General features: G+C 46.9%; 2 protein-coding genes across 3 annotated transcripts in view; one reads left to right on the top strand and one right to left on the bottom strand.

Moving 5' to 3' along the window:
- Positions 1 to 294: 294 nt before the first annotated feature.
- Positions 295 to 4,194, bottom strand: EPM2AIP1 (EPM2A interacting protein 1). Its single transcript, XM_036030526.1, has 2 exons — positions 1,452 to 4,194; positions 295 to 909 (listed from the first exon to the last, which is right to left on the bottom strand). The coding sequence occupies exon 1, from the start codon at positions 4,019 to 4,021 to the stop codon at positions 2,195 to 2,197; it is 1,827 nt and encodes a 608-aa protein (XP_035886419.1). The 5' UTR covers positions 4,022 to 4,194; the 3' UTR covers positions 295 to 909; positions 1,452 to 2,194.
- Positions 4,195 to 4,280: 86 nt separating this feature from the next.
- The window catches only part of MLH1 (mutL homolog 1), a 35,854-nt gene continuing 19,587 nt past the window's right edge, over positions 4,281 to 20,547 (top strand). The window contains exons 1-9 of one of the 2 annotated variants that reach the window (XM_036030525.1): positions 4,281 to 4,593; positions 6,265 to 6,355; positions 8,520 to 8,618; positions 11,299 to 11,372; positions 12,978 to 13,050; positions 14,158 to 14,249; positions 15,645 to 15,687; positions 15,828 to 15,916; positions 18,295 to 18,407. In XM_036030525.1, the coding sequence (XP_035886418.1) occupies positions 4,478 to 4,593; positions 6,265 to 6,355; positions 8,520 to 8,618; positions 11,299 to 11,372; positions 12,978 to 13,050; positions 14,158 to 14,249; positions 15,645 to 15,687; positions 15,828 to 15,916; positions 18,295 to 18,407 (790 nt within the window). In that variant the 5' untranslated portion in view covers positions 4,281 to 4,477. The remainder of the gene's footprint in view (positions 4,594 to 6,264; positions 6,356 to 8,519; positions 8,619 to 11,298; positions 11,373 to 12,977; positions 13,051 to 14,157; positions 14,250 to 15,644; positions 15,688 to 15,827; positions 15,917 to 18,294; positions 18,408 to 20,547) is intronic. The other variant, XM_028518228.2, reaches the window with a different exon arrangement.

Here is a 20,547-nt window from a genome sequence, read left to right as displayed (position 1 = left end):
AGATTCAGGGCCAATTTAAAATCCTTGGCTTATATCTCCCATCCCCACCCACCCATTGACTACATGATGCAAACTAATTTTATTATTACCATAAGCAAAATATATACTAGAAACTCACAAAATGTACAAGACTGGGATATCTGAGGAACCAGGGTCAGAAAGCAGGGACAGCTTTCTGGTCTCCCAATCATTCTTTCAAGAAAGCACTTGCCATGAAAGAAAATACCCCAAACTACGGGAAAATTACCGGCAGATTTTTTTTTTGTTTGGTTGGATTTTCACTGTATTTCCCCCCCCCCCAAAATGTAAGCCTACTCCCTGTTAACTAAAATCTCAACTTGACCATTCTTGGTAAGTATCTTGTCATAACTCTTGCTTTTCTGCCCTCAATGAATTGTATATAACAGAATCAAGCCCTTTATTCTGGTTCAATATCAATTACTGATTTATAAATGCTACTGTGAGCTGCCAGAACATAACAGGGACTTGACGGCACCCTACCAACCACACTCAGAATGTTGGCATTAGTCTTCCCTATCAAGTATTGTCAGTTTGCCCAACTTGGCCTTCTAATTTTGCTTCTACTGGTAATTTTCCCCATCCCTCAAAATAAAATAATCTACCCTGGGAGGGGCTACTGGCACTTTGAAAGGGATGATTCTTCATTGCGCCAGGCTATCTTATGACTTAAATGCCAGCAGATCCCCCCTCCCCCCTACTAAATGTAACAACCAAAAAAATCCCCTGTATGTCCCAACATCTTGTGGAAAGGGGGTTGGTTTACTTGCCTCAGGTTGAGAACCAATGACACAATTTTGGTTCTTGGGTTCTTATGGCACTATTTTGATTGCTCAGGCATCAGTTCCTTCTAAATTCTTGGTTGCATCCTGGTTCCTTGAATTTGCTGGACTAATGACCATAGAACAAGGTGTTACAATAGTTAGGACTTCAGCACATGTGTTCAGATCGTACTTGAGAGGATCTACAAACTGGGTCTGTTTGTAAGTCATTTTACATATTTGGCTATACATTAAGACGTCCTTTTCATGGTTAATATAAATTTGAAGATTACTGCTTTATCACAAAACAGATGGCTCAGTAGAAATATGAAATTGCTACAACCTGAATAAAGCTGCTTGAGTTCAATATTTCTACTTGTGCACTGTCTTAAGTGCAGAATGAGGAGGGCAGTTTCAAATTCTCTAACAAATCCACTTCAAGCAGCTAACCAAATCTGACAGTATATCACTATAAAATAGTTTCCTTTAAGCAGGATTTCTTTAAAAAGCAGTAACTCCCATGCAGATAGGACAAATACACTAAAGTATCTCACACCTCCTGATTCCAGAGTGCAAAAATCTTTTTGCCTCCTCCCTTTTGACAGGGCCAAACATCTGTCTGCAATACAAAAAAGCATTACTAATGGGCAATCATGAAGATTCTATACTTACCATAGTCCTTTAATACGCGAGCTGGTAAAACAGCACCCAATTGTGAATCATTCAGGGAAAACCTCCAATAATTGCTTAGTCTGATCTCCAAACTGCAGGAAGCCTTCTAACCAGCGACTCAAAAATAATTCTTGCTCCTAAAATTTAACTTGATTATATCCTCTATTAGTAATAGCATTAGCACTGGGGTGGATAGGGAGGAGGTAAGAGGGAGGTAACCTGTCAATATTTAACTCAGACTCACACACGTTTTTGAAAAAGCTTCAAACACTCTGGTAAAGCACCTCCACTGAATGTACGTTCTTCCTTTTCAGAAACTTCAGAATTTGCTATACGAGTTTCTGCAAATTGGCTCAAACATACATTTAAGGAGCTGATAATTTCAGACTATATGCATCAGAATTTCAACATTTCACTTAAGAGCTAAAATTTCTTCGAAACACCTTAAAAACAGACTTCTAACTCCACTCACATCATCAGTACTAAACTTCTTTAAAAACAATTACATTATAAAAGCAAAAGACAGTGACTTTGCCATTAAGCTTTAAAAGAGGTGTTTGCATGTTTCAGTCCCATGCTGCCTCTTGAGATGGAAAAAAAATCAGGAGAACCTGAATTGTGATTAATTTGAATGAAAAAACTTGGTGTTTTCTCACAATCCAAATTAGTACCACTTGAAAAATCAAATTTTGGCCTTCAGAACTGGATTCTGGTTGAGTGTTTCAATGTTGGACTACGAAGGTTTATGGATTAGGGTCATTTCTTGCCCTTAGAAGAGCATCCCAATGTGGCTCTATTTCCGTGGTGGCGATCCTGAACAGGGCGTGGAGATGCTCATCTGTCAATGGCTGGCTCAGGGTGTGTTGGTTTCGAATCAAATACGAAAAAGCCTTTTCACAGATTTCACTACTATCAAACAAGGATGCCACTTTGCAGGCAACCCCTTTGATAATTGGGTAAGATTCAGCAGACAACCCAGCATAGAACTGTCCCAAGTCTTTGTTCCTATATTCCTCCCAAAGTTCGGAACTTGCCTGAAGTTTTGTTAGCTCCACCCTTACTGAAATAGGTGCATATTCAGGTTTAAAGTTAAATGGATTTGCAAAGAGTTCTAAGTCCTTTTTAATGAACTTGAGGTCCTTGAAATGTCTATCAAAGTCTTTCTGAAGGCGACTGAATACCACTTTGTACCGATTAGGATCAAGTATTTTTTCATCGTCTTTAACATGCTGTTTAAGCTCATCAACAACTTCTCTCAAGGCAGCAAAGTGTGTGAGATTTTTTTCCTCCATGTGTCTCTGAAGTAAATTCAGCTTAACTTCAAAGTTACAAATGTGGTCAAAGGCGGTAGCAGCAAAGACTCTATTGAATCGCAACAGTTCACTGAGTTCTCGAAGGTGCTCCATGATATCTACCAAGAAGCCAAAGTCGCACAGCCATTGTTGGTCCGAGAAATGGGCTGTCGTTGCCCCTACGGAAGCCAAGAATGCTTCTATCTCTTTCCTTAACGAAAATAGTAGTTTTAAAGTTTTCCCTCTTCTAAGCCAATTGTTCAGACACCGTCCATTAACCCTTTCGCCATGCTCTGATTCAGATGAAGTTAGTAAAGCCTGAAATTCGGGTCGTCTAATGCCTCTTGTTTTAATCAAAAGTATCCATTCAGATACGGTATTTATGACCTGACTCACGTCCACATCGTAGGAGCTCAACAGTTCCAAGTGAAGGAATCCCGAATAATGGATGACATTCCAACAGTTGGGGCTTACAGCCTTTTCTCTCATATATGACACCAGTCCTGAGTTCTCGCCAATCATCCTCAGAGTGTGGGTCGTGGTTAGTCCAACCATTCGCTGCAAGCTAAGCCCTGCTGTCTGCAGGGCCTCAAGGATTGCCGCCATGAGAGCACCGACACTGAAGTGGTGAGTTAGGTTGATTATGGTCAGAAGCTCTTCTTGCACCTCCAAGTCCTGGTCCACGCCGCGGACAAAGACCAGGAGGTAGTTCTCATAGGCCACAAAAGCCTGGTCGTCCAACGCAAGGGAATACGCTTTAAAGTCCTTGGCTCGGTTAAAAAGCTGACTACGTAGATTCTCGTTAATGTTCAGGACCCTCTGCCGGATGGTGTCTGGAGATAAATCAATGCCTCCCAAAACGTCTACGTGATCCGGCAATACATCTTTCAGCACCACCTCCATTAACTGGTACACAAAGTCCCCTTCACCCCAGCCGCGACCCTTCAGGGCCAAGAGGCGGGCGATCCCGAGGCCTGCACGAGCAGCTCTCTCCTCGGGGGTGGGCGGGATGATCTCGGGCAAGTCCCCCTGCCGCAGCCGCTCCACCAGGGCCGCGCGCTCGCCCTCCTCCACATACCGCTGGTAGTACTGGTGCTCGGCCTCGTAGTGGCGCCTGACGTCGCGTTCGCAGGTGGACACGACGAGGTGGGCACAGACCAGGCACAGGGCCCCTTCGCCCTCCGGAGGCTCCACCACCAAATAACGCTGGGTCCACTCGGGCCGGAATCCCCGAGTCTCCTCGAATTCCATTTTGCTCCTCTTAGGCGTCATCCACATTTTGCCGGCGGCCAAAAGAGCTGAGCAGACGACCTGGTGGCTGCAAGCAGTGAGGCTGAGCAGGAGCAAGCGCCGAACACCACCTAAGCTCTGCGCCAGATCACCCCAGCAGCGCGACACCAACCTCCCGCTAGGCCACCTAGGTTCCTATTGGCCGGAAAAGCGGACCGTGATTTCTACCGCGCAGGCGCAAATCCTCCCAGCTAGTGGGCTAAGACGGCTTTAGGGAGAAACCGAGAGACCAGGGAACCCAAGGACCTAAGAAGCGTGACTGGCATTCAAACTGCCCAATCAATAGCTCCCTGGTTCGGAAGCGGTGCCGCCGCAGGCAGGGGTAGCGGATGAGCTGGCGTAAACAGAGTTAAGGCAATGACGCAAGCACGAAGCTCTGTAGTGATTGGCTGACGGCACAGCCGAAGAGCACCTCAACGTGACCCGGTATCCTGTGGCGCCAAAATGTCGCTTGCAGCGGGCGTAATTCGGAGACTGGACGAGACAGTGGTGAACCGCATCGCGGCAGGGGAAGTCATCCAGCGGCCGGCTAATGCCATTAAGGAGATGATTGAGAACTGGTACGAGGTACCTGGGCTTCCTCAGAAGCTACGACTTAACGGGCCGCTCCTCGGAGGGCGCGGACACGCCTCCCTGACCTGAGCGGAGGCGTGCGTAGCGCATGCCTACAGCGGCGGAGGTCTTGGGGGTCCTGTCTTCTCGCTTCCCGGGCGCTGTCGCGAGACTTTTGGGGGATTGTTGGGGGCGCAATTAGAAGGCTGTGCTCTGTTTAATGGTGCCATTAACTGAAGGCAATACTTGTAAAATTATACGTGCAGAAGGTGCAGCTTTTAAAACGTATAAAATTTTTCTGTGGGGAAAAAAATCCCCTTTTCTCTTTCATCAGTAACAGTTATTGCAAAAATCATGCACATTCTAGAAAACGATTCATTTTGACTTTTATTCTAAATAAATTGAAACTTTAGGACAGGCCGATGGACTTTCTCTATGTTTAACTTGGGATTTTCCTGTTCCCAAATCAGTGATCCCACTTAATGTTTCTTACCCTTTACTTTTATGGGGGGCTCTTCGAAGATACCTGACTTTATACGGTATTCTGTGGATTTTCAAGTTTGGAAATGTCAGACAGTGTGGAGGGAAGAGGTTAAAAACGTGGAAAGAAAGGTGGGTGTAAACTGTAAACCTCAAAAAAGACATGCTCATAACGTCGCTAAACATTTACATCAGATCCTCTGTGTTAGTCAACTTGATGTTAATAGGATCCATGCCTTAAAAGAAAAAAAAAATACCCCAGCTAAGAACGTTTGTAAAGGGATTTATTGTGAGAACAAACTATTCAGGTAACAGGACTGGAGGAACAGTGGGTCAGAAAGGACTACTGAGGGGAAGGCAGAGAATTAGAACGTAGAAGATGGAAGGAACAGGGGACCTAGGAACGGCTTCTCCTTCTGACTTGACTTGCACAGTTCATACAGGCTGGCTTTTGTTTCTGTAGCGTTAGAATGAACTGATTGTAACTAATCCTGTCAGCAGAGACTTTGTATGGATCCAGTTATGCTCTTTTTAATGTATGTCAAGATGGCTGACCCACTTCAATTCAGGGTCTTCTGAGAAAGGTCTTTAACGTTTAAGGAGCTTTTTGTCTTCATTTCTAAATAAAGAATTTTCTGTGTCCATAACTTCTCTTTCTCATACAGCACCAGCCTGAATTTGTTTTCTCTAGCATGTGCTCTGTGCTCGTAGGCCACTCTTTGGTACAAAAGATTTCGTAGCTTCTTAAAGAACTTTCTGCATTGCCCTTTTTTTCTTTCCCCCAACATAAATATATTTTCTTAAAGAAAAAGGAAGAGGAAACATTTCGAATTTTTAATGACGTTTTGTTATAGTCAGTTAGGAACTTGAGGCTGAATAAAGTTTAAGTAACAGATCGTGGACTTAGAGAAGAAGGTAAGTAGGCATGTGCTGAAAGGACCTACTTCTGACTTCCCTTTCTTTCCTAGAGGAGCAGCAGTACTGGGGATATTCTGTTGGAAGGGATGGTTGGCCCCCTCTGCTCCTCTCTTCCCTCTTTCTAAGCTGATAATAGTGTGGATACAGAGCCTGTAAGACAAAGGACAAGCATTAATCAGGCAGTCTTATATTCATCTGGAATTTGTTCTTCCATGGCTCATATTAAAATTTGTGCATTAGGGTCATTACAGACTGATTTCTTTTTCTGTTCGATTTGCCAGTTTAGATGCAAAATCCACAAGTATTCAAGTGGTTGTAAAAGAGGGAGGCCTGAAGCTGATTCAGATCCAAGACAACGGCACCGGGATCAGGGTGAGTTAAATCTCAGAGGAGCAGGATGTTTGAGTGCTGTGTGTGATGGATTCGTCTGCAGGAAGTGGCAGAGCCTTTCCCTGTTCTGGAACCTGGGCTTTTGTGGGTGGGCTTGTTTGACTGAAAAATTCAACACCAACAGTAATTTTGTTTTAAAGATTTTATTTATTTTTAGAGAGGGGAAGGGAAGGAGAAAGAGAGGTACAGAAGCATCAATGTGTGGTTGCCTCTCAAGTGCCCCCTATTGGGGTTGTGACCCATGACCCAGGCATGTGCCCTGACTGGGAATCAAACCGGCAACCCTTTGGTTCCCAGACCCGCACTCAATCCACTGAGCTACACCAGCCAGGCCTAGTAATTGTTTATTGAGTTCCTATTCTATACTGGGCACTGAGCAGGGGATTAAGGAGGACAAGGAGTGAGTCATGAGGCCATTTAAAGGATGAATGTTCCCAATGGAGAGGACAATACATGCAAAAACCATGAAACAGAAGCACTCCTGACATGTTTAAGGCTCAGCTAGGAGGCCAGTGTGTCTAGAACAGGAGATGAGATCTGAAAGATAAGCAGACCTAACCCTGTGGGCCATTACTCTGAATAAAGCGGGATGCTGTCAGAGGATTATAAGTAAACAGGTAACGTGGTTTAGTGAGTTTCATAAGGACCCTTTGTCTACAATGTGGAAAATAGTGGGATAGGACAGAAGCAGTGAGGAGGCTTTTGTAACAATCCAGGGGAGGGGTGATGGTGCCTTGGACCAGTTTGGTTGAAGTAGAGATGAAAGAGGCAGTGAGGTTCTGGGTTGATTATGCAGACAAAGCTCTCAGAATTTGCTGTGGCATGGTGTGAGAGAAAGAGGAGTCAAAAATGATGGCAAGGTTTTGCCTTGTGCCAATAGAAAAAAGTCACCATTCACTGGGTTTGTTGGAAGATCAGAAAATCTCTTCATGGCATGATAAACTCAAGATGTCTTTTAGTTGGATACACGTGTGAGTCTGCAGTGCAGGTAGAGGTTTGAGCTGGAGATAAAAGGTTGGTGTATTGCAGTTTGATGGTGTTAAAAGCCATGAGACTCATATGAAAAGGTGCTCAACATCACTAATTAGGGAAATACAAAGAAAAACCACAATGAGACAAGACCTGACATGCATCAGGATGGCATAAATAAATAAAGGGGGGAGGGAGGAAGAATATTGGCAAGGATGCAGAGAAATCGGAACCCTTGTGCATTGTCTGTGGGAAGGCAAACTAGTGCAGCCCCGTGGAAAGTGGTATGATGATTCTTCAAGGAATGAAACAGAATTACCCTGTGATCCAGGAGTTCCACTTCAGGGTGTCCACCCTGAACTGAAAGCAGGATCTTGAAGAGGTGTGTACACCCATGTTCATAGCAACATACAACAGCCAAAGGTTGGAAGCAACCCATGTGTCAACAAATAAATGAATTAACAAAATATGATGTACACTTATGATGAAATATTATTCAGCCTTTAAAAGGAGTGCAATTTTGACAAGATACTAACATAGGTGAACCTTGAAGACATTATACTAAGTGAAATAAGCCAGTCCCAAAAGGGCGAATATTGTACGATTCCTCTTACATGACGTCCCTGGGGTAGGTCAAGTTACAGAGACAGAGGTAGGACAGGGGTTACGAGGGGCCTAGGAGAGGGATAATCGAGAAACCGTACGCCTTTGTCCGATGTCTGGGAACATGGATGCTGGTGATGGTGGCACAGCAATGGGGAGGCATTTTATGCACAGAACTGTACACTCGACAAGGTAAAGTCTGTTCTGTATATTTTACTACTACTGAATGTATCTAGATTTTTAATAAGGAGGTTTTCTAATAATGTTTATACAGCCCACGAGATGGGACAAGATTATTGAGAGCATGTGTCATAGAGAAGAGGCCCAAGGGTGGCGTTCCAGGTCACCCCACTGCCAGGGGAGGCGCGGCAGGACCAGCGAACGAGACGAGTGAGGCGAGTGAGAAGGAGGAGCCCCAGGGCCGTGTGGTCCTCTGGGGGCCAAGCCAGGAAGTCACTGCCGATTCCTAAGGGGAATCTCTTCTGGGATTCGTTCAAGCAAGGCAAGATTAATAAAGATTTGGAAAAAATGAGTAACATGATTATTTACTTATTTTTTTTTTGGTGTGTTCCAGAAAGAAGATCTGGATATAGTGTGTGAGAGGTTCACTACAAGTAAACTGCAGTGCTTTGAGGATTTGTCTAGTATTTCTACCTATGGCTTTCGGGGTGAGGTAAGCTAAGCGTGAAGTAAATGTGTGAAATGTTCTCCTGTGATGACACTTCTGCCTTTTGTCGGCATGTTTCACAGCAGATAAATGAGATGTGATATACAGCAAACAATGGTACTGAGATCGGGAAACTGCGTGATAAAAGAGCCTGTAGGTTATGAATGCACCCGATCTCGTCTGACCTCGGAAGCTAAGCAGGGTCGGGCCTGGTTAGTACTTGGATGGAAGAACCTGTAGATTAAAAGAGATTTTTAAGAGATCTAAGAGCCTTCTGAACCAGCTCCGAAGTATAGCTCTTACTTGGATTCTGATTGGAGATAGAGATACTTGAACACAGATTGGTTATCTGACACTATTAAGTAATTACTGTTAATTTTCTTGGTGTAAAAATAGCATCATGGGTTATTTTTGAGTCCTTTCCCTTTAAGATATATACTGAAATATATGTGGACGAAATCATATGATGTAGCATAGGAACATATGATACAGAAAATCGATAAAAATATTTTTAGGACTAAAATATTATCTTATTTTTTATGACAACATGCTATGGGTATTTTTTCATTCATTACGTATGTAGACCTAGATAAGTTTTAATGGCTACATACTATCCTATTACACGTATGTTCCACAGTCCATGCAGATAGTTTCTTTTTGAATGTTTCTGCCCTTTGCCACTTTTTCCGGTTTAATCCTGTGGTGAATATTGATGTACATACACTGTGTTGTGTTCAGTTATTTCCTTAGGATCTATTTCTTGAAATAGCATTTGTTAAGTAAAATATGTATACTTTTCAAACAGTTTGCATTACATTACTATTGCTCCTGAAAAAAATGGCCACAAGCTTGGTGGCTTCAAACAACACACCTGTCATCTTGCAGTTTGGAAGTCAGAAGACACGGGTGTCACTTGGTCTCAGCACAAGCATTGGCAGGGTGTTCTCCTTGCTGGAGGTGCTGGGGCGCCAGAGAAGCTGTTGCCGAGCAGTTATTTGCGGGGAATGAGAACGGAGGTCGGAGAGGGGAATTACTTCTCATTTAGGCCTTCCTGTAGTGTTTCAGCTTTTTGTCACGTGCGTGTATTACTTTTATTTGATTTTTTAAAAGGCAGCCACGACCCTATCACTGTAAGTTAGATGAACCAGTGCGGTCTCAAGCACTCTGGCTCACAGGGAGCCCCAGATGGTTGTTGGGAGGGGCAGTGCCAGGGTACTTACCCTGAGGCCCCCCGATCTTAAGCAGGCTTCGGCATACTGGCTTGGCAGCTTCCTGGGTCAGTGCCCATCTCGCCTGGAGCCTTCCTCCAGCTACAGGGTGTCTTGGGGGTTCTTTCACTGTAATTAAAGGAGAAAATGGATTGAGGGATGTCTGCGTGCCAGCCTGGTTCTCGGCACTTTGTAAGTATCGACTCCTGTTCTTGACAGCTCTGCAGAGGAAGTTCTCTTATTATCCTGTTTTGCATATGAGCAAACTGACACTGAGCAATTAAGAAGCATGATGGGCACACGGCTAGGAAGTGGCAGGCTGGGGACTTGAACCCTGCACGTGTGACTCCAGGGCCTGCGCTGCTCTCTGCTGGGTCCAGTGCCAGTACAAAGGCCCCTGAAACAGCGGACCATCAGCCAGTGACACTCTGTCTTCCTGGCATTACATAGTATTGTGGTCCTGTATATATTCAATATCCTTCCTTACACTGGTCTCAAAATCATTTACATTTTTAATGATGAAAACTAGTTCCATTGCATACACCAGGGGAATCCACTTAGGACGCTGGTAATCTCTGAGCCTGAGCCATATTCCTTGTTAATGAACTGGACCTGCCCTGGGTCACGTTCACTGACTCCTGAGATGCCGTCACAAAGACCCCACCACAGTGCCTGGGCTGGTTTCTGTATGTGGTGACACCCTTGTGAAGGGAAGTGCAGATCCCAAAGGGCTAGGAGAGCAAGCTCGGTTATAAAGGGGAAGAAAGGTCGTTCTTAATTTTTTTTGTTTGTTTTTTTAAAGATTTTATTTATTTATTTTTTTAGAGAGGGAAGGGAGGGAGAAAGAGAGAGAGAGAGAGAGAGAAACGTCAGTGTGCGGTTGCTGGGGGCCGTGGCCTGCAACCCAGGCATGTGCCCTGACTGGGAATTGAACCTGCAATGCCTGGTTTGCAGCCCAAGCTCAATCGGCTGAGCTACGCCAGCCAGGGCTAATTTGTTTTGTTTTGATTGAATAATTTTAAATGTACATTTCTAAACATGTAATTGCTTCCAGAAAACAGTTTTGAAAAAAGTGTACAATGTTATCTATTTAGAGTGACTATTATTCATTTCTGAAGGTGAGTTTTAAAATTCTTGGGAGACAAATCATTGAGAATATTTAACATGCCTGTAACTCCACATCTAAATAGAATTGCTATTAATACATTGATTCTTTGGTGTGTTTCCCTTTGGACTTTCTAATATATTTTTTCCTTGTTTTAATAACTATGCTACAGAATCAATTTGATAGCCTCCTTTGTTTTTAGAACACGTTTTCAAAGGGAGCGAACAGAGCACTCGTTGTTGTCATTTGTTAACGGGAGGAGGCAGTTCCCACTAACCGAAGGGAAAAGGCGATGGAGAGAACCTCCCCCTTAGTGATGTGGGGGCCTGACTCAGCAGTGAGCATCTCTCATTCATGTCCTCCTCTCCCCTAGGCTCTGGCCAGCATAAGCCACGTGGCGCACGTTACTATTACGACCAAAACGGCTGACGGAAAGTGCGCGTACAGGTACGTTCATCCAGAAACGTGCTTCATGCCTGCATCTCAGAGTAACCCTGTCTAAACACCAGTGTTACCTTTTTTGCCCGAGATCTCGGGTAAATTTCCTTGGCTTTCTTTGGATTAGCTGATAATCCACAGGAATAGTCATTAGGTAATAATCTCACTTCGTGGATTGTTAAAAGATAAGAAGTGACAGATTACAAGTGTCCAGCAAGGTGTGTGTCCCTCAGAGACATTCTAAGTGGCGCCTCGAGCTGCCTGTGGGACTGCCACCTGAGCGTGCCTGTGCCCGCTTGCCTTCGGAGTGTGGCCACCGACGGACTGTCGTGCTCGCACAGGTTTCAGAGGCTGACGCACGGCCTGAGAACACAAAGAAATGGGATTCGAGGAATCCAGATCACATCTTTGTTTTTATGGGCACTGGCCACTCACTCGTGGGCAGCTCTGCCCATTTCCCAGTCCCTCGAGCAGACACATGTGTGAAGTGGAAAGTGGAGCGTTTCGGGGTCCCCAGGACTGATGCTGGAGGAGTTTGACTCCTTGTGAATTGTAACCTCCCTAGGATCTGGGTGGGCCGATATGGTTAGAATCCCTTCTCACAAAGTGGGGAGACAGTTCCTGTGTCCTCACATCCAGGCCCATGTCTTGCCCGTGCTCGGGCCTCTGGTGCTCCCCGTCCAGGGCGGGGTGAACTCTAGAGGAGTCATCGCGGCAGGCATGCCCTTCCACGGGCTTTCGGTCTGCCTCTCAGCATCCTTCCTCCGCACGTCCCCACCTGCAGTGTTTCCTAAAGCCTCTGTGCTTTTGTTTGTATTTTTCTCTTCCTGGATGACCTTCCCTGGCCTCTCCACCTGAAGCTCATTCCTCCCTAGAGCCCAGATGACTCGTCACCTCTTCTGGGACACCTGCACCTACCCCCACTCTCACCCTAGGCTGAATGTCCCCTTCTCCAGGTCACTTAGCCCGTTGTTCTACTCGTACTTCAAGAGCTTCCAGAGGCCTTTCTTCATTACTGGGGCCTCTGCCAGCCTGACATAGGGCAGTCCCTCAGATGATTGCGGAATTATTGAAAAAACTTACTGTCCTCTTAGACACTGGCAAAACTGTTCTTTCATAGCTCAAAACTTAACGTCCTGGCCAGGTTGCTCAGTTGGTTGGAACATCATCCTTTACACCAAAAGGTTGCAGGTTTGATTCCCGGTCCAAGCGCATACCTAGGTTGTGGGTTCAGTCCCCGGTAAAGAAGCATATGGGAGGCAAGCGATTAATGTCTGTCTTTGTGTGTGTGTCTCTCTCCCTCCTCCTTTCTCTCCCTTCCCTCCCTCCCTCTCTGTTCCTCTTCTTTCCCTCTCCAACCAATAAACATATCCTTGGGTGAGAATTTTTTTGAAAACTTAATAACTAAAAAGCAACATTTTCTAGAAGGACAGGGATGAATGTTGGAATGGTTATGGAAGTGGTGGAAAAGCGAAGAGGGAAATGGTAATTAAGACAATATATAACATGGCTACATTTTAATGTGTCATTGGTATAAATTTCTTTTTTATTCTTTGGATAAGTATCTCTTCTGCTTCTGTTGGATATTTATAATCTCCTGTACTTTCTGATTAGAGCGAGCTACTCCGACGGGAAGCTGAAAGCGCCTCCTAAGCCATGTGCGGGCAACCAGGGGACCCAGATCACGGTGAGAGTGGACCTGGGCAGGGACATGGCTGAGAACGAGCTTTGCTTAAATACTGAAGTAGAACTGCCCCTGGACTTTCACAGTAGCAGTACCGTGAATTTCTGCTAGTTCATAGAACCCCCAACAGATCATCCTCTACGCAAGAGCGATGATTACTGGTTTTGGGGGCATGGCAGCCTGTCCGTCCCCTCATCTTTTTTAAGGGGCTGGGAGCATCCTTTCACAGGGACAGTAGAAATCAGCAGCAGGGTAGTTGGCTCGGGGAGAGAGAGCCGGAAGCCTGGCTCCAGAAGGTACGGGAGTCAGAGCCCCAGCCTTGCCACTCGGTGGTGGTGTGTCCAGACTCAAGTCGTCTAATGTCCCTTAACCTCACTCTTCCCGTCTATCTAATGGAATGAAGAATGCCTGCCCCCTTCAAGAGTGTTTGTGTAATTTGAGTGTGTCATCAGGAGAAAGCCCGTGACATTGCCTTATTTCTGTGGTGCCGCATTTGGTCTCTTCCCTTCCTGTGATCCCACAAAGCGTCCCACTGTCATGCACCCTCCCCGCCACCTCCAGCCCCAGCTAGAGCGCATCTGCCTGGAGACACTCACCCCCCGGGCCTGGTGAGGCAGGCAGGAGGCGAAAATGAATGTGGGCTCCTAAGTTCATGTTAAGAGGATCCGGTACCAAGTGACCACAGTGGGATTTTCAAGAACCTCAAATGATCTCAGAAATGTAATTATTCTTAGTTTGAAAATGTTTGAATGCCACGTGAGAGTATGATTGTAAAGTTAGGTTTGCCCCACTAAATGTTGTGCTGGGCTGGGCAAGACTGTAGTTTATCTGTCTTCATAGTCCCAGGACAAAGCAAAGAGCCTGACACAGAGCTGGCCGCCAGTACCTGTTTGAGAAATTAGTGAGTGAGCGTGGGAGGCAGGAAGAATATCCCAAATTCCCTCTGTTTAGGCTACGCTCTCTCTTAATATCTCCCCCAGACAGTGCTTAGAACGGTGCTCTCGGTAACCTGAGTTAGATTCTCTGACTTAACACCCAGCTGTAGGTGGACTGCTTGGGTCTTTATTTCCATGTCTGTGAATTTACAAGAAAACTCAATCTTCTGTTCAGGTGGAGGACCTTTTTTACAACATATCCACGAGGAGGAAAGCTTTAAAAAATCCAAGCGAAGAGTATGGGAAAATTTTGGAGGTTGTTGGCAGGTACAGTTCACACTCGGGGCGTGGGTGTCAGGCCTCTCACCAGGGACGGGTCCCGGGGCCTGCGAGCTGAACACGGTTGCCGAGCTAGAAGTCGGCACGCTGGCCTGCATGCTGCCTCTCGCCCAGGTTTGGCCACTACTTCTGGCTTTTCTCTCATGTCCCCAGGAGAGAGCGGTTGGTGTCTGATCAGTAAGGGTTTAGTGACAAGCAAAACAAACTGTAGCTAACTGGAGCCCAAAATAAATTTACTGGAAGTCCAGAGTGACTCACCAGTGGGTAAGAAGGTGGATCGCTGCCCCTCGGACAGGAGCCAGGGCAGCTTCAGTGGTGCAGTGCAGGGACCCCGTTCAGCTGTTTTCATTCTTTTCTTGACTCCACTCCAGGGCCTCCCGGGAGAGTGCGAGTGATGGGCGCAGCTCGGGTCCCCCGTCCCGTGCCCATGTCCATGGGGAGAAGATTGCTTGATTGGCAGTCTATCTAGGGACATGCCAAGTGGAATTGGGAAGAGGGAGTTCCCCAAAGGAGGATGGGGGCTCTGAGCAGGAGGGGAAGGGACTCGGGGCAGGTGAAAACAACGTTATGAGAGACCTAACCTGCTGGTACGCGGCTCCAGCGTGGGCTCCCTGCGCCTGCGCGTCCTTGACTTGTAACGGATATGGTCACCATTTTGCAGTATTTCTGAAAAACCAAACATGAGTAAGACATTTGCCCCTAATAAAGTGGAACACACTAGATATTAAGTCCCCCCCCCCAGAATTGTATAAATAAGTGTCAGAATATTAATTATCTCCTGGAAATAAAGGAGCTCTAGTGGGCTGTTTTGGTTCCAGGTGTAGTTAAGTTGAATTATTAATTGTTACCGAATTAGTGCATTTTGCCAAACACAGCCCTTCTGTTCATGGGCCCCTCGGGGGAGGAGTAGTAAGTAATGGCCAGTGAGGAGGGGCTGGGAGACACTGACCTGGGGAGACGTGGGTGAGGAGCCGGTGTATCCAGGGGCTCGGGACGACAGTAAAAGAGTGCGGGGGTTGTTGCAGCCAAGTTCTCAAGTGTCCTTGAGGCAGCGCAGACCTCTGGAGTCCGTGCAAATAGAACTGTAAGTGAGGAGGGTATTGTACTGAGAGGCAGCCTTGCATCTGGGCAGCCATCTGTAAACGTGGGGTGGAACCCTGTTTTTGTTTGGTTCAGCCACATTTAGCCCTGATGTGTCCATGGAGTCTCTGCTGGCACGTTTCCCTGTGGCTAGAGGATGCTGCGTGAAGGTGTTTTCTTTTGTATCTGTCTTTGTTTACATCACTTTCCTCCACCTGGTATTGAACGGAAAGGGGGCTCTGACGTGTATGTGTCTTTGGCTGCTCTTCGCTGACTCTTGTGCTTTGCTTCTCCCCTTGCCAGGTACTCGGTACACAATGCAGGCGTTGGCTTCTCAGTTAAAAAAGTAAGTTCTCGACTCATGGGGGATGGTCATGTACTGGAAGAGAAAAGAGGGTTTTCTATAGTTTGCCTGTGGAGGTAAGGTTACGATGTTTCCATCTCAACCGTGAGACAGTGAGTCGTATCTCTCACTCTGTTTACCAGCAAGGGGAGACAGTAGCTGACGTCAGAACGCTGCCCAACGCCACGGCCGTGGACAATATTCGCTCCGTCTTTGGAAACGCTGTCAGCCGGTATGTTGAGAACTTAACTTTTTAAAAAGTCTTAGGCGTTTCATCCCGTCATTTTGGGTAAGATAGCACCTACCTTAACTTTAATCACGAATGCAGGTGGTTTGCTTTAATCAAATGCGCAGGTGTTTCTCATGCCTCAGATTTGTTAGTGCACTGCTGTGTGTGACCGCCACGTGGGTGCACGTTCTCTCTCGGACGGTCTGGCTGTGTGAACCAGTGTGTTCTTTCTGGGCCCCTGCCTTCAAACGTGTGCGCTCTAGTAGGATTCTTCTGTCCTCCAGTGCTCCCTTTTCTCCTTGTCTTCCCATTATCACCACTTCAGGGGTTCATTCATTGTCGTTCAACATTTATGAATTGCCTCCCGTATTCCGGGCTCTGTGCCAGAGTTAAGGATGTGAAGACGAACACAGTATTTCCTGCCCTTACAGGCGTCCCTCTCTGGTGGCAGGCAGATTTGTCGGTGTCACCAGTCTTCCTGGTCCAGGAAAGCCCAGGCGGGGCACCTGCTTGCATCACCGATTCCTCATGGCAGGCCCCCTGCCACCGTGCCCACCACCCCCAAAGCCACCGTGCCCGGCACACACTCTTAGCTAAACCTCAGGACTTGACAAAGCCGCACACGCCCACGACCTTATCTGGGCGGAAACGTGCTAACGTCCTTCTGTGCGTGCGCCGGGCGTGTGCCGGGCGTGCACCGGGCGCCGGGCATCCACGCGTGAGTGAGACAGCCCCTGGCCTCCCTTTCTCAGATTGTCGGGAAAGCAGCAGCGGTGGGCACGGACCCCAGTTTTCTACTTGGAAGGCAAATTATTTATTTTTGAGCGAAACCAAGTTTCTAACTAGGAAACAGTCCATTTGCTTTTAATTACCTTTTTTTACTAATTAAGTGGTAGTGGATTGTTTTAAAATTGTGCTCCCAGAGCTGAGAGAGAGCTCTCATGTACTTTTTAAGTGAAAGTGTACTTCTCACTGAAACTTTTAACAGCATCTCAACCAAATTTTAAGGCTCAGAATGAGTTGTCACGAAATTCCTCTAATTGATGTAAGCGATTAGAAGCCCCACCTGGAGTGGCAGTTCCCAAAATGTGCTTCCTGAGACATTTGGGCAGGAAAGGGTTTGCTGGTTCACTGTGTGGGAAACACCGCCCCCTGTGCTCAGGGACGCGGTGCACATTGCTGCTGCTGCACGGAAGGCTTCCGCCCCCCTCAGCCAGCGCTCGGTGGTGAGGGCCTGCCGTGCGCGGGTGCTGTGCTGTGGGCGGAGCCACGGGGGAGGCTATGAAGCAGAGAGGGTACCAGCCCTCAGAGGACTCGTGTTCTGGAGGGAAAGACACATGCAGTAATTATCCGTAGTTTGCCACGTGTAATGTGCACTTTTCTGCCCAAATTTTTAGGGGGAATAGGATGCACATTATACATGGGTAGTACTAACTCCTTACCTTTTTGTAAATGTTGTTAATTCTTTTATTTATGCTTTTGCATTAAAAGTGTAACTCTAGAAAGCAATAACGATATCCTTATGCAAAATAATACCCTGGAATATGGTATTTAGTTGTGTTTCTAAATATAAATAAGGAAATGGTTAAATTAAAAAGTTAAAACCAAAAAATTTTTTTCCCTAAAAGTTTGGAGTAAAAACACGGGTGTGCATTCTACACGGCAAAATACGGCATGCCATTCATTAGTAATCGTGCCAGATGCTGCAAAGGAAGGGTGGAAGGCACTGTGGGAGCATCTCCTGGGGCCAGGGCCGGAGAGTCAGAGAAGGCTCTTTGAGGAAGCAACCCCTGAGACGTGAGGGATGAGGAGTTAGTTAACTAGCTGACAGCAGGAACTTCCCTGCAAAGGGACCAGCACTCAGGTAGACACCTCCTCCCCCGCAGGCAGGAATGAGTGTGGCTTCTATGAGGACTCCTTTTCATTTGTTAACCTTGCCTCCCCCAAAACACACTCTGGGGAACACCACGCTGGGACCCCCGCTGTGGAGCTCCGTTACAGTGCGATACTCAGTACTGCAAGGGATTCAGCAGAGATGAGTTTCTTGGGAATCTCATCTTTGGGATGTAGTTACTGAGATAAATAAAGCTTCAGCCTAATAAGGAGCTTGGACATCATGTCCCAGCAGTTAGTGCCGTGCTTGGCACATAGCGTAGGTGCTTGAAAACACTGACTGGCTGGGTAGGTGGGCGATGGACGGACAGATGGACGGACGGACTGATGCGTGGGCACAGAGGACCTCACCGAACCAACTCACTGGGGTCTTCATTTGGCAGGGTTAATTTATGGGAAGGAGCCCTGATTTTTCCAATTCTGATTGTTTATAATATTTGAATTATCTGGTGTTTTCAAGAGCCTCAGCATCTCTCTTTTCCAACCAGAGAACTGATAGAAGTCGGGTGCGAGGACAAGACGCTAGCCTTCAGCATGAAAGGCTACATATCCAACGCAAACTACTCGGTGAAGAAGTGCATCTTCCTGCTCTTCATCAACCGTGAGTGCCACACAACCGGGCGGGGACTCCATCCCCGGGGGCTTCATGGAGCCATGAGAAAGTTCCTCATCCGCAGGCTTGATTACCCGCAGGAACACCTCGTGCTGAAACGTGGTTTGATTAGGAAGCATTCATAATTTCTGGTCTAAGTCTGCTCAGTCCTCAGAGATGCGCTCATCGCTGGCTGACTGTTGCCCCTGACAGGGAGCTCGAGAGAGGACACGGCAGGCACCTACCTGCGAGCTGGCGCCCCTTCGGCACCGGCTGGCATCCGAGCCTGTCCACGCAGGCCCTGGGCGGGTCTTTGTTCTCCCCTTAGGTCAAGGTGCACTGTTTGAAACCACACAGCAGGACACGGGGAGAGGGGTGCTTTGGGTGTAGGCAGTGTCATTAAAGAAGTTGAATGCTGAGCTCCTTATTTATGACATGAAGAACAGTACTAAAAATCAGGAAGGAAATTAACTAAATACATGTGGAGTTTCTCAGATTTCTTTCCAATCCTCATCTCTCTGTTGACATAGTGTTTACATGATTGCTGCCGTTAGGCAGATGCTATTGTGCTTTCTGCTGCTTTTCCTTTCATTTGTATATTACATGGTTTTGAGAAACAGTGATGGGGCAATGACAAGTAATCCCAAACATGGTCGCATTCAAATGTTTTTCAGTTTCCACCCAGAAACGAGACACATCTTTCCATTTGTTCACTTCTTCTCATTTTAATCCTGTAGGTCCAAGTATTACCTTTGTTGTTTAAAACAATTCAAAATTATTTTATAATTTTTTTGTTTGTTTACTCTTGGAAATGGTATAGTCCCCACTTCCATTATACATATTTGGCAGCCATTCAAAGCAATGTAGACACAGTAAGGAGAGAGCCGGTATTTTATAGCCATGTTTACCCTGTCACACTGATCTTTTGCTGCTGTGTTGGGAAGGACGTAAGCCTGATACAAAACAAAGCTCGGTTTGATCAGGGCTCAGAAAGTGTTTTTCGTTTGCTCTTCCCTAACCACAAAGAACAACTGCTTTGTAGCGCGTGTTGGCCACAGAACAGACAGGCAGCGAGCGTTGTAAGTGCTCCTGAGTACGCATCCATGCGCCTGGCGGGCTGTTTACTGCACGGGTTCCGGTTAGCATGAGTTCATCCGGTCCTGACGCCAAGTTCCCAGGAGCAGAGGGGTCAGGCTCTGTGTGTGTCACTCAGCCATCTACACACAGTGCAGCCTCACCCGAGGGGCAGGGACACAGAGCACTCCTTCGGCACGTCTCGAGTTCAGAAACCTCAGCAGAGGGGCTCCAGCGGTCCCTTTGTCCGGCGCCCACACCTGTCCCAGCCCCGTGTGGCCAGGACACGTGTTCTGCAGTACAGCGATGTCACTGATGGGGCAGTGGATGTAGTGAGCGCTCTGAGATTATAGTTTCCTCCCTGATAAAATCACGGCCACTCTTCCCGCCGGAAACAAAAAGATGTGGCGTGTCCTTGGCTACAGGACAACACATCATCAGCAGGTCATCCGTCTGGGGAGAAAGGAAAGCTGTGTTTTCTGAAAACAGATCTTTTTCTGATTTTAATCTTACTTCTTTTCAGCTTTTATTGTTTCCACCCCCCTCTACCCTGCCTCATTTCCTAAATTACCTTCAACATGCAGTCGGGTGTTTCTATTGCCAGAAACACCCAGAAAACCCATCCTTACCCTTCGTCACTCAGTTTGGATGCCCGTCTGCCCACCTGGCACCCACACCTCCCTCGCAGGGCTTAGCCTTGGGGTTGGGATGAGTTTATTCCCCAGCACGTGGTCTCCCAGCACATGGCGCACGTGATAGGCAGCCATGATGTGTTTGCAGGGGGAGAGGTCTGAGCCAATGTCAAGACTGCCCACTGCCCAGCAAGGGCGAAGGTAGTCCACGTGGCTGAGTGAGGGGAAGGGAAGTCGGGGGGAGGCAGAATTTACTGCCCTATCGTGTTCTGCAACTTGGGCGCGAGGAGAGAGCCGCGAGCCCTGAGTGAGATGCAGGGAAGTAGCCCCAGGCCCCAGGTAAAGGGGGCCCTTCCTTTCTGGGAGTCCGATGCAGGACCCCTCCGGAGGCGCTCTTCCTGAGGTGACTTAATGGCATGTGTGGCTGTTCACCTGTCCCCCAC

This window comes from Phyllostomus discolor, chromosome 7 (genome assembly GCF_004126475.2).
Source record: "Phyllostomus discolor isolate MPI-MPIP mPhyDis1 chromosome 7, mPhyDis1.pri.v3, whole genome shotgun sequence".
In the NCBI taxonomy this organism is placed as follows: Eukaryota; Metazoa; Chordata; class Mammalia; order Chiroptera; family Phyllostomidae; genus Phyllostomus; species Phyllostomus discolor.
Note: the sequence above shows the minus strand (reverse complement) of the source record. Positions and strands in the feature narration are given on the sequence as shown.